Source organism: Wasmannia auropunctata, unplaced genomic scaffold (genome assembly GCF_000956235.1).
Source record: "Wasmannia auropunctata unplaced genomic scaffold, wasmannia.A_1.0 LD334204.1, whole genome shotgun sequence".
NCBI lineage: Eukaryota > Metazoa > Arthropoda > Insecta > Hymenoptera > Formicidae > Wasmannia > Wasmannia auropunctata.
Window position 1 is genome coordinate 211467 of NW_012028686.1, and position 14157 is coordinate 225623.

The following is a 14157-nucleotide window of genomic DNA, read 5'->3' on the forward strand; positions in this document are numbered from 1 at the left end:
AGAAAAAGAGAGAAAGAGAGAAAGGGAGAGGAGAGAATCGAAAGTTTAATCTTCCCATATCACCCAAAATACATATATTATACATATATATATGCACATATATATATATATATATACACATGGAATGCGAATGAAAAAAATTTAAATATAAAAAAATTTCCTGTAAACTTCATATTTCTTGCAATTACAATCCCTATTGTTTACCAAACGAGAGAGTTTATGAAGTGGAGTCTGTGGAGGACTGGTTTTAGCGGTACTTAGTAACTTCGCTCCTGCTCAAACGCTACGACCTATCTTGCAACCCGGTGGGACTGAGCACGATATTGCATAAATAGTAAAATTGTGAGAGCCGGAAATACGATCCCAACCGTCGGGGGAATGCGGCAGACTTGCCCGCATTCTCCTCAGACGGGTTGCCTACTTCCTTCCTCTGTTGATGCTTTAAGATCATTGTAGAAAGAGAATGCATAAAACATAAGGTATGAACCTCGCGACCAATCACGGCGTTTCTATCGAATTGCCGCGTATGAAGCACAGAAATGCGCGACATCAGATTACGTGTAATGAAATAAATTTATACGTTGTTACCTCGACGAAAAGCAATCGATAAATATATAGATGGAAATTTTTGGAGCTTAATTTAATTATTTGTTCTTTTTTCATAATTCATCATGTGATTAAATTTCTTTGTTATTTGCGTTGTAGTCGAAACTAAACTAGCATTTTTCAATTCTTAATTTCTGCCGCGGTGAAGAAATAAACAATTTTCCCTAATTTGATCAGATTCAATATTATTATTTTGAAGAGTATAAAAACTTATTTACTGTGTTAAAACGAATTTAAGACAGCATATTAAATATTTCGTATCAATAACGTTAAATTTTTATATTTATTTGCCGTTTTATAAATGCAAGCCATAAGCAAATTTAAGACAGCATATTAAATATTTCGTATCAATAATGTTAAATTTTTATATTTATTTGCCGTTTTATAAATGCAAGCCATAGAGAGAAAAGGGGTGGCCCAATGACTGTTGTAACATTTAATAATTGTAATATAATACATTCGATTTGTATATATATATATGTATATAACATATGTATATATATATATATATATATATATATATAACGTATATATTTCTTTCTATTTCAAACAAGATAAATAGCAAGAGAAATTGCAAAGTTGCGTTTACGTCGACATAAATATGCTAATTTTCCCGCGTACAGCATTTTGTTTACATAATAATATTAATTTGCCGACTTTTCACGAGCGCTGGCAAACTGGACAAGATGTTTGGAAATTTCTAGTGGCGAAACTTCGCCGCAGTATGATTGCCAGCTCTCGGCTACAATCAAGTGCTTCAATGTTTCCAGGCATTCGGAAGAGATCGCTCCGTCCGAAAGCATTAAACTACTTGAGGTACTTCGATCGGCTTCAAACTTTAGATTGATGTGAAATTTCTCGGTAGACCAATTATTATGGATTTGCTTTTCTTCTTCTGTGATCTGTATGAAAGTTGAACTTACTTCAGAGAGTACGTCGTTAAAGAGATCATCACGAGAAATATAGAGAAACGAACGATGCAACGAAGATTCGAAGCGCGATCTCGGCGCAATCTTTTCTTGGATAGATGCGTATTGGAATTTTTATTCCGGTCGTGTATAAACCATTTTACGGACTTCAGATTCTCGAGTCGAGTACGTACTTCTGTCATACCTCGATGACGATTATTTTTCTGGATTTGCGTGTAGGTATCTCTCGCCTGTATTTCAGGATTTCTCTCGGTCGCTTCGCGAATACGCTTTACATCAAGATTAAAGGTAAAGCTGTATTACTGAAAAGAATTCTGTTTTTTTTCCCCCTAGCCAAAACCAAAAACGATTGTATAGTCTGGTCCGATAGCGATTCAAAGGAGAAGAGTTTGTTCCAACGCGATTCTTGAGACTCCCGGACGAAAGGTATACCCGACGTGGAAAGTTTACGTCGTCGAAATTTCGACAGAACAACCGAGGAGGTCGATTCTATTGCCGTGTAGAGTGCAGCAGTCTGTATGATGTATGTAGGTCAGCGTTTCTCTCATCCTTTTACGTGCAGCGGACCATCGGTGCATCAATTGAAAGAAGTATGTCGCTATGTTGTGGTACGTCAGTGTATATTCGTGCGATACTTGAAGACATGTTTGAAAAAACACCAGACGAATGGACGAAAACATGTTGGCTTCTATATAAATGCGTGATACACGCGAAAACTTTTAAAGTATTTTTCTTTGTTCTTCACTGTTTTCTATCAATTATATCTGTTATGACATTCAACGTGTTGATCCAATGTTATGTAATTATTTCAGAAGCAATCTCAATTTGTTTTTATTAATATATTCCAAATATTTAAATTTAATTAGATTTAAATCTAAATTTAATTTATTATAATAAAAGTATAGATATTTTATTATCAATTGATTGTGAATTACTTAAGTAAAGAGCAAAGCTAATAAAATTGAAGATCTTTTTAATTATTGATCTACTTCAATGTTTTTTTTTTTTACTGTGTAAATCCATTCAATGAAGAGAGCAAGAGAATATATTCTGGAAACAGATTGATGATGAATACAATGAGTAACATTAGGTTCATGTAACCTCTCCATGGGTGACTGACCACAACCAGTACTTGGTTATCTCGCTAAAGGGTTAGGTCAGGTATATCCTGTCTGGCTTTTCAGTTTCTGTTTCACGCTACTCGAACATCATGAAATGTTATAGTTGCGGTATTTGCCGTCTAAAGTTCCGCGTGTAGCCGCAAATGTTATTTTCGAGCATTGCGCTACTTTGTCATAATAGTATGCATTTTGATCTCGGTCAAAATATTTGTGGGGTAAATTAATTTGCTGTTAGATAGATAATGATAAAGTTATATCACGTTGACTTTCGCGTACACGCGCACCAGATAGATATTATACATCTAGTTCGATAAATGCAATACGAATGCTATTGTAGTATTGGCTTGTATTGACAAAACTGATGAAACGATTAGATTTATCCTTATTATGTTTCAATAAATCTAACACGAGATGACAATTATGACCCCGATCACTCATACGACCTGACACATTTCTAAATTGGAGCGTTTAATCACAAAAGCATTACCAACTCAATGTTGTGAGTCCACGTATTCATTTTAAACAAAGATTAAATGTTATTAATGTAAAAATTTGTTTGTACAAGAATGTTTGTCATAAATAATATCTAACGTAAAATAGGAAGCTAATAAAAAATTAACAACAAGTTACTGAGTACATATACATATACACACATATATATATATATATATATATATATATACATATAAATTTCTGTTTACTTTATTACAAAATTTCTCAAAAATAAAAATGACTTAATACAATCAAAAATTGCAAAACTAAGATAAAAATATGTTTTCATTAATTTATCGATTTAATTTAAGAATAATAATGTTTATAATATAAATAAGATATTCAAACATTCAAACTAAATTTTTTTATTATTTTAAAATTTTTCAAAAGTAGAAGTGACTTGACAGTAAGAAACTGCAAAATAAGATAAAGATAATTTATTTTTGACAATCTGTTGATTTAATTCAAGATGATTAGATATTTATAATATAGAAATGATATATTGAATTTTCGATTGAATACCTTTTTACATAAAAGATTAAGTATATTTCATATCCAATATCTTCACGCACATTGTAAAGCTTTGGATAATAAAAAAATAAATCATTCCTCTCCTACAGAGAGTTTATAGAAAAGAAGCGTAATCTTCTCAAGATTATACGCGCCAGGTACCATGTTATTCGGATTATGGTACGGAATCTTGGTGCTCGCGCGCGTTATCGGAGAGATCGCACGTGCAACGATATCAGATAGTGCGGGGAATGATATCGGTGGTTCGGTCGCGCGACGAAATCGTTTCGGCTATCGGGTCGAAGCCATCGACGGCGTGAAAAAAAATTGGGGGAAAGAACCGAAAAAAAATATATATACACACGAGTATGGAGAGAGTAAAGCGATAACAGGGAGAGAGTCTCCGCGTTGCGTGCCGGCTCGTTTCGTATCACCGCTCGAACGGAACGAAGCGTGATTGCCGGCGCTATCTCGGGACACGCGAGATCGCTCGATTATACGAGCGCGCGATCCCGGCGATAACCCGCGCCGGTCCCGCCGCCGATTGTTAACGCGTTAATGGAGTTACTAAATGCGAACGCGCGCACAGTCCCTCGACACGTAGCGGCTTCGGTGTATCTCACGTTCTCCCTCTCTCTCTCTCTCTCTCTCTCTCTCTCTCTGTCTCTCTCTCTTCCTCTCTCCTAGTCAATAAACAACTCAACGAAATTAACGTGCCTGAGCGGATTAGCGCGTCGCGAGCGAAACGTCGCAGCTACGCCGTCGCACGCTGCGACAATGGACCTGTCGCATAATATCGATCCATATAACACCTTCCGATGTACTTTGGGAGCTTAATTTCAAGAGGAAGCGAGAGGACTAGATTTATTTTGACGGTGCGTGTAATTTACATCGCACATATAATTTAAGGAGAACTAAAGAAAGGAGATATTCTCACGTATATACACAACATACATAATTAAATCTTACATTAAAGATCATCTTAAATCTGATGTAAATACTGCCCTAATCAGATCTCATATAATTTTAAATATATTTAAATTTATTTAATATTTAAAATTATATGGAACAAAAAATCTATCAAGAATTTTAATTTTATTTCAATCTATGCATGCCGCAAATAGTTTTGCGAGGCTGTAACAATTAAGAAAATTGAATAAAATAAATGTAAAACATATGTATAAATATATATAAATTCAGTATTACTAAAACTTCGGCATAATTAAGTGTTCCTGTCTTTTGGTAATGTTCGAGTATCTCAAGTGTCCCTAAGCACGTCCTTCAAGTCGTCATAAACAGTTCAATAAAATGAACGGCGGATTAGTGCGCGTGTGGCAGGCGACGTGTTTGCTTAGCCTACTACAACTGGGGGACAATGGACCGACCTGTCGGATAACCCAAATCTGTCGGCCGACTCCGGCAGTTACCGCTGTTCGTTGCCAAGATGAGTGGTCGGCATGAGTCTATTGGCGGGGGATTCTGAGGTCGGGACGCGCAGTTTCGGCACAATAAATGATCGCGTCCACGCTGCTTTCCGCATACAATTGTAATGAGAAATGTTTCCCCGGGGGAACTACAAATCAGCACCTCGGAATCGACGCCAGTTCGCATTTTGTACAGATAGCAAGGGAAATATCCTAGATATCTACACAACTCCCAAAGTGTGCGAGGTATCCTTCCTTCTTCCGCAAAATCGCATTGAATCTCTCAATTTCGCAACATCTGCATAATTTTAGATCCGAACGGTTGACTTATTAGAATCTACATACGTTACACTCTGCAAATTTAGATGCCACTCTTTGTAATTATTGAATATATTACAATATATTTCGGCAGCCGCTGTTCTAATGGCTTCTATGGTTTTCTCATGTACAGCCCGTCATAAATCATCACACACATACTTTCATTTATTCGCTTTTGCTGGTTAGCAAGATAAGTGACTCGCGCGTCCTTTAAAGTCATGTCACATGATTTAAGGAACGGCCGGCGCGGCGGTCGACTTTATGAAAGCATCGATATCCGGATTCCAGAATGCTATTTTTAATCCCGTGATATATCGACTGCATGCAATCTGGCTCAGGTTAATCGTGAAATATTATTACGTCACGAAGGGCGCACATGCGTCGTTAAATAACGTCGAATATAAGAGAAAAATGGTAAAGCAGTGAAAAACTTAGGTATACGCATCATGCCGCGTCTGTTAGACAGAGAGAACCTTCGCGAAATTATCGATTGTCCGGTGGAATTGGAAGATATCATTAAGACATTAATCTTTCACAAGAGATCCCTCTCTTATTGTGGTTATCGATTTATCGAACGACGCACACAAGAGGGGTTGAAATTAATGTCCAAAGGCGGAAGTGGACCATTACGACGACCAAATCCATGGCTTCAATTCAACCGCGACGATCGTCAAGACAAAGGACCCTTGTCCCTCAAAGACGCCAAGTCAGATATCCCGTTGGGTTTCCTTCTCCCCGCACCTGCGTTCGATGTTAAACCACATTTCATACTAATTACGCTAGTTTACAAAACCACATATCTCATATTTCCTTTACATGTAATCTCATGTGCGCTTCGGGACAGTGGTAATGTAATAAATTATGTGTTTACGAACTTTAAAAGATCTTGAGATTAATATATAATCCAGAAAATTAATCATCTATAAATAGAAGAATTTCACAGGTAAATACAAATATAATATTGCCATCATTTTAAATCTTTCTAATAAAATAAAGAGATCGCCGATGATAATATCTTAAAAATCTATCATATTTCGTATTTATTTTCTCTTCCTTCTATCTGCTTATCTTGCTTTATATATTTCTCTATTCTTTAAAATAAATTTCTAAGGATCGTATCTTCATATGTAATCTTTTATAGAGACTCAGTAATGCTATCTTTGAAATTATAATTTTAAACTCTGAACTGAATAGTACATTAGCTCCATTCAAATGCAAATCCAAATCGTTTGTTTAAAGATTGATTGACTAAACGCAAATAAAATAAAAAATAATAATTTTAATCCCCAATCCATTCCCCGATCTGGTGTCAAGACACTTCTTCATGCGCTTCTCGTGAACTTATTTAGTCTTCTTCCGAATTCAAGTTTTATCTCGGCACGAAATGGCTTTCCCGATCCAATAAAGTGCGCCGCGTTAATTATCGGAATTTCGAGGGGTAATTCATTAATATCGCTCTCCAGCGATGCTGCGCGAATCGATACTGCTACCGCAAGAAAGAAAGTGAGTGAGTGAATGAGTGAGAAAGAGAGAGAGAGAGAGAGAGAGAGAGAGGGGGAGAGGGAGAGGTATTTCCCTCCAATAAAAAATCCATAACTAGATGTTGATAATCGACTTTCGTGTTTATCTTGGCACTTTCCGCAACACGCTTTCGTGCATCCACAGTGTCAACCCCAACAGTTGCGCGCATTGACCACGGACAGGGAAAAAAAGTCCTCTCAGACAACATTGATAGCGCGGTGTGCGGCTTCGCGGAGAGCGCCCGGCGCTCGTTCTCGGCCGCTCTATCAAAATTACTTCGCGGCGTTCGACTTTTCGTCCCCATCAATCTTTCCCGGTTTGACTGCTAACGCGATAATGCAGTTACGCCGCGCGCCAGGGTCGGGCGAATATACAGACCCGGCCGGCCCGTCGAATTCGTCATAAATAATTGAATTAAAAGCAACGACGTCGTAAGTGAATTTGCGGATCATCCGCAACGACGTGGCGCGGCGGGATCTTTCTGAGTGAATTCACCTAGCCAATTCGCGACAGCGCTAGTTCGCGGCATTTGAGATTTCAATCATTTTTTATCAAGCTCGAAGCTTCGGGGATAATTGGTCTCTTGAGAATGTTGCGTTTAATCGGAAATAAACGTGCTGACTTTTTTATTACTATCTATACCCAACGGACTGTCATGAAAATATCGCATGTAATGCATCCTTCCCGCTATTCTTAAAATATATAACAGACGACCGGCTCTCTCACAAAATTTCAAAAATATAAATTAAATTTCCTAATTGTTAAAAATAACACATAATCAGTAAATAATTAAAATTATATGTACAATAATAACAAAACAAGAATGTAAGAAACGATTTTCTCTTGGCATCATAAATCCTTCAGTCAGTTTAATAGGCATTATGTAATTGTTAATAACTGTTAACGTATAGCATATATTAAAATAAACAATAAATTATAAGTTAACTGCACGGAAAGAACGATTTTGTTGAAAAGTCTAAAAATTTTGCTAAAAACTGATCTGAAAATAATTTTTTATTAAATTATCAAAATAATTTTTTGGAATGTTAAAACTGATAAGCATTGCTATAAAACGTTTTGATATTCTGGCAATCATTGATTTTGATTTTTGCATAAAATTATTTTAATTATTGAACAAAAATTATTATTTTCATCTGGATTCAGCAAAATTGTTCTTTCCGTGTAATCTGACGTAATTGATATATTTTTTATCTTTATTTTAATTATACTCATGTAAGATTTCTAAAGATAAAAATCCACTAATCTTTTCATTAATTTCTCAATAAATCTTTCATAAAACGAGTTACGATAGTGTAACGTTTACTTTATAAATCTTACGAAATGCATCGCTTTGAAACGCTCGTAGCTTCAAAATCATAAGTTATTATTTTCCTCCATTCTATAAGCTGTTATAGAAGCCAAATTAGATGGTGAATCATAAAGCTTCATATTAGCTGATATTTTCTCATTTGAAATCATCAGCAAAGTCTGGAAATTACTTAACGATCAAATAACATTCGTTAATAATATAATTTAATTATATTTTAACTTGTAATGTTATCCGTTAAAATTGAGAATCACAGTATTTTACAAATACATGCGGGTCGTTGTTTTGTGGTAAAACACACGAAATTTTACGACGTAGGCGCGATATCTTGTATTACAATTTAGGAATTGTAATTAAATGAAATGAAATGATGGTTAAATTATGTAAAATAATAGCAAACAAATTAATTAATCGCTCCGATAAACATTTCCGAAATTGGAAATCCAAATAAACTTCATAAACACGAATACATTGTTTGCCGGTGTAAAAGAAAGGAATAATGCATCCTGGATGCAAGTTAAATTTTCATATAAATCATAGGTCACGTTGCGAAAGTATCAATCATACATCATCAAAGCCTGTCGGACGTCGTCGAGACGTCGGTTTAAAATAGAAAGTTCAAAAGCACCATTGTTATTCGATAACGTCGAACAATGGCCGACTTTCGGTCATTGACATCCGATCCTATAAACTCCACAATGACGAAGAAGGCTATGATGGCTGATACTGTGTGAGCTTACTTCGCTGCTTTCACAGTGAAAGTTCTTAGGAACTCGAGTTCTCCCGGCACCAAATCGCCGGTCGCTGTAAGGATGTCCTTACGAATTGGGGCGGATTTGTCGCGGTCATCGGCTTTTTGCCAGCATCAATCTTGCACGCTTCTACGAGCGATTTAGCGTATCGATGCCGAGCCATCGAATACAAGATGATGCAATAGTGACGCGCCAGAAGAGATGGGCACTTTACTCTTCCGCGTCTTATTATGAAATATCGATGATCGAAACAGGGACGATGAGGGATAAAATCGATCTCTCGCCAGAGGGAAGTCGGAGGCTTGATAAAGACATCTCCAGCGGGCGCCATTATTGCGTCTATCTGTATCCAATACGAGCTCGTCGTTTCCGTGGAATCGCATAGCGATTGCCATACTCTCAGCACGGGTTCAATGCGTCGCGATCATCGATCGCCTTACCACCCCGGAGAGCGTCAGAGTAGATGTGCGAAAGGAGGCCATTACGCTCGTGTACATGAATAAATTTGTATGGAGTTGTTCTATGGTTACACGGACAAGATTAACCATGTACTACGTACGTGTTGCTATTGCGTAGATATTAGCATAACTCTCTTATCATACGTATTCGTTATCCCTATCGTAAAATGATTTACGGTGAAGCGTCATACAAGAATGAAAGCATTTGGCCTACATCTAAAAATGATACTAAAATATATCGTATTAGTGTATTATTGTAAATAATTCGGTGGAATAAGTCGGGAAATATTTCTAAATAAGAATTATAGAAGAAAACTTATCATGATATGACATTTTGATAAGTTTCTACCGAATTTTCCGTTATTTTTCCGATGTCAAGAAACAATACAATGATATATCTCGTTAATATCTTCAATATAAATTAATTACATAATTAAATGTATATAATTAAACGTTCGCATTGATGAGTAATTATTTCAAATAAATTTTGTTGTATCTTGGAGTACACAGAGGTATCATCGCAACTCATTTCGCTTCTACACATGCAATACATGAATTTTATATCACGTCTTTCTTTATGCGATGTACAAAAAAGCACGATAAAGGCCTCGAGAAGAGAATCGCATCCACCAGAAGAGGCACAATAGTCATTCCAAAGAAATCGAAATTCGCACTTGAAAGCTATGATTGCGACTCGATTCGCCCATTCGTTGAAAATCGGTCGCTTCTTTTAAGAGTTTCCCGCACCGGTGGGAGGGCGGGAGGTTGCAAAGGGTTACATAGTTGCTTTCTTACCTCGGCATCGGAAACGGTCCTCTCCGCCAAATTGCGAACTTTGCAGTGCAGGAAGGCAGTGCCGCCCAATTGCACCGTGACGTTAGAAACGGTGTTGTTGTCGTTCGCCTCGTTCACTCTCTGCAGCTCGTCGAGATTGCTGAACCAAAGGGCCTTCCAATCCGACGGGATGTTGTAGGGCACGCGTCGATCTGTAGGAAGAAAGATGACCAGAGGGTATAATCACGGTAATTTAATTAAGTCGATTGTCTTGGCGAGCAGGGGGGAAACTCGACAAACGACGCCGCAATTACTGAGCGGGGCTATCGCCCGGCCTTGCTGCCCGCGCCACCGCCACCGCCGCCGCGCCGCCGCCGGCAGCAAACTTTTTTATCAAGGCAAAGAAAAATAGAAGAAAGTTATAAAGGCGCGGCGGCGGCGGCGGCGGTACGCTGGGAGAAAACAAACGCGGAACCGAGCCTGAATTCCGCTTGTTTTACTTCGGCCCTCGTGAATTAGAAACTACTTTCCACGGCACGGGCCCTTTCTGAATTACCTTGTTATTAAATTTTTTAAGAAGACGACCTGTGCTGCCACGCGCGCTCCGCTCATTTCTTTCGATGTAAATCACCGGGGAAATGTGCCGTGCGAGTTATGGGGCAGTTTGCACATCGCTATATAACGACGTCTTGCGGCATTATTTGAACAGCGTGTTACGGAGGCGTACGAAATATATTATATATCCCAACAAGTTTACGGCAAATGGGAACATTGTTATCAAGCAAGATATTGATATTACATCTTGTAATTTAGTATGCCAGCCTGAAATGGTCGACGGCAGCATAAAATTTAATTTTTACATTAACTGCGGTTTTTCCGGACTCTCGCGGAACACTGCTTTTCGCATCCTTTGTCGATTTTTAAAAAAATAATCGTATCTAGCGTGGTTTTATTTGATCGCGATACATGGCGTATATCCGCGATATCGAAAGAGATAATATTTTGATTGCGATATTCCGCATCGTTTGAATAATTTTAGCGCACGCTTTGCCACACACACACATCGCCACTTCACAGGACGAAATTCCGAGTATTATTTGTGATGCAGCCGAAAGAGCGAAAGACGCAAAAGATTTTTTTTTCCTTCATGCGCGCGCGCGCTTTGTTAAAATTTTCACGGATACGACCTATTTCCGGGCAGCGCAGGTGATTTAGGATGTTTGCCCTCGACAGCAGATTACGATTCAAGGAGACTGCGCTGCTGGTGTGGCGAGCTCGAATGTGCCTGCTTCTCGTCCTGACCTCATTTGAATAATCCATGGATACGTAACGGGCGTACATGTCTTTTACGCCGTGCGAACGCGTTCGTATAAAAAAAAAAGAGAAAGAAGAGGAAAAAAGATGCGCGTGGCGGGGGCGTATACGCGATGCGCTCTCCAAAACGCGACGGTCCGCGTCGCATTCGCAAAACGTTATTCATGTTACCCTCGGAATTACTACGGACCGAAATCTTTCGACACGCGTGGCTGTGCGCGAAAAAATGGAGGTTTACGAATCAAGTTTCCGCTGGAGAGAGATTGTGGAATTTTATCAAATGTAAAATATATGTATCTATTTTTTTCATTACTTTTAGAAGAAAAGAAAAAAGAATTGTGAAATAGATATTACAATACATTTTTTAAAAAAGTACATATACATATTCAAACAACGCTATCACATATTTTATTTCACCTTTATTTTAATCTCATATATATTCCGACATTGTACCTATAAATTCAATTTTCATTCAAATTTGATTAAATCCTATTTAGTTTGAAGAATTAAAAAATTGAATTTTTTTCCTTAAATAGAAAAAAATTGGAAAACTTTACATAGATCAAATTAACCTAATGGTTCAGATATCGACATTTTCGACAAATACTTCGAATCTAACAATTAAGTTAGAAATCAGATAGTTCTTAAGTAAGAAATCAGATATGAATGTCTAAATGAGTAGTTATTCAGCCTCCTAAAATTCTATAAAGCCAAAAATTAATACATCTATCGATAGAAGGAACTAAATAAATGAAGACAGTATTAAATTTCAATGTAGTTCTCTTTGTGTAATCGATCTGTATGCAGGATGAAATGTGAATCTTTGTCATTGTGTCTCTCAAAAGTGATAAAAAGAAAAGAAATACTTCTGTTTTACTTCCGACCTATTTGTTACGCTTACCTTAAGTTACGCTCATTCTATTGTCGTTCATATAAAACTGAAAATCTATTATCGCAAAACGGTAACAACGCGGCGGTAAAATCGCTGCTTTGTTGAGTTCATTCGACGAAGTGCGCGGAATAAGATATGCGCTGCAGCGCATAACGTATCCGTGCAAATATCTTTAATTCACGAAAACCAGGCACGATGTGTATGTGGCACGAAGGTAAGTTCAGCTCGCGTGATCCGCGCGAGGAGGATATATCCACGTTACCACCCTCACGTGGGTCTTCCTTTCACGGGGGATTCGATTCGCCTGTGGAAAAGTTCGGCATTCTAAACGCCTTGCATCTCGATTCTATCTTGTATATAGGTGTGGCGGCAAATCGAGTTCCGGAAGCCTGAAAGTAGCGAGCGCGTGTTTGGCCGCAACTCGTATTCATCAAAGTATCGAGGCGAAACTGGAAATATACGAGGGGCTTCCATGGACGCCAAATTTCGAAAGGTCTTTTTAGCCGCATGTAAAAAGAAACGGGCAAATAAACGGGAAATTTAATCTCCGGACGTAAAGTTAGGCGAAGTTAAAACGGAAACTTCGTTAAACGCGTTATTTAATGAGAGGCGGGAAAAATATATTTCCGGGGGAAAAATATATAGACCACACAGGTTGCCGGTAATTTTAAAGTTCGAAATTGCTATTTCTTTTGCAAACACGTATGCGCGCACACACACACGTAGTCCCGCAGCAATCTAACGCTAATCTCATTCTAAACAACGTACGGTGTTTATTTACAGACTTCCACGTTATTCTACATATCGTGTCAGTTACTCAATTTCGCGTGCATTGAATGTTGCACCTGTTTCACGATAACGAAGTTTCAACACTTTATTTAACCAAAAGCGGCGCGAATTATTTAGATCGAAGCATCAGGTACTTGCGGCTGCTGCTGCTGCTGCTGTTGCTACGAGTTTCCGCCGATGCAACGTTCCGTTGTCTAATTTAATGCTAGCAAACATCATTGTATGCGGCATAATGAATGAAAATAATTAATTACAACGCTACGCTAATGCAGAGTGCACGATTGTTGCAGACTCCGTGTTCTGCATCCATCATGTAATAATCCCCGCGGTAAATTATCAGGTAAATTATGGAATACAGATACATCTGTGTATGTGTGTGTGTGCGTGTGTGTGTGTGTGTCTATGCGGCGTCGAGCATTGGGGAATTCACTTTTCGTTTTGAGCACTTCAAAGATTCGAGGCGATGAAAACTGGCTCCATTGCTGCGTTATCAATCCTCGCCGGATAGAAATCTTTCCATTAACCAGCACGAATCTAGCGTACGAAGGTTTTACACAGTTTACCGTTCACTGGTTAGTTGGATGTCTTTCACTCTGTAATGGACGTTTCTAAAAAACAAATCTCTAAAATTGTTTCTAAAAACAATAGAATTCTATGCGCAAAAAAGAAGGATTTCTCGATATTCGCAAGAGAAAATGATTCAAATGTTTGCGATATGTTCATCAATTGCGAGAATGTTTTGATACTTTACCTCAGTAAAGTAATTAAATTAATGGGTCAACTTACTAGTTACTTAACTAAGAATATTTATATAGCTTGCTTTTTCGATTTCAGAACATTCTGTGTGTTTCGTCGTTCTAACATATTATTCAATAAATTAAATAACAAAATATAACTAAATAAGATTTAGTTAATTATGGTAAATTCGCG

The 14157-nt window shown here is 37.7% G+C and overlaps 1 protein-coding gene across 5 annotated transcripts in view; it reads right to left on the reverse strand.

Moving 5' to 3' along the window:
• LOC105459175 (hemicentin-2) overlaps nucleotides 1-14157 on the reverse strand; it is a 261045-nt gene that overhangs the window by 86155 nt on the left and 160733 nt on the right. For all 5 annotated transcript variants that reach the window (XM_011704973.1, XM_011704972.1, XM_011704976.1 and 2 more), the window contains one exon: nucleotides 10254-10444. In XM_011704973.1, coding sequence (XP_011703275.1) covers nucleotides 10254-10444 — 191 coding nt within the window. The remainder of the gene's footprint in view (nucleotides 1-10253; nucleotides 10445-14157) is intronic.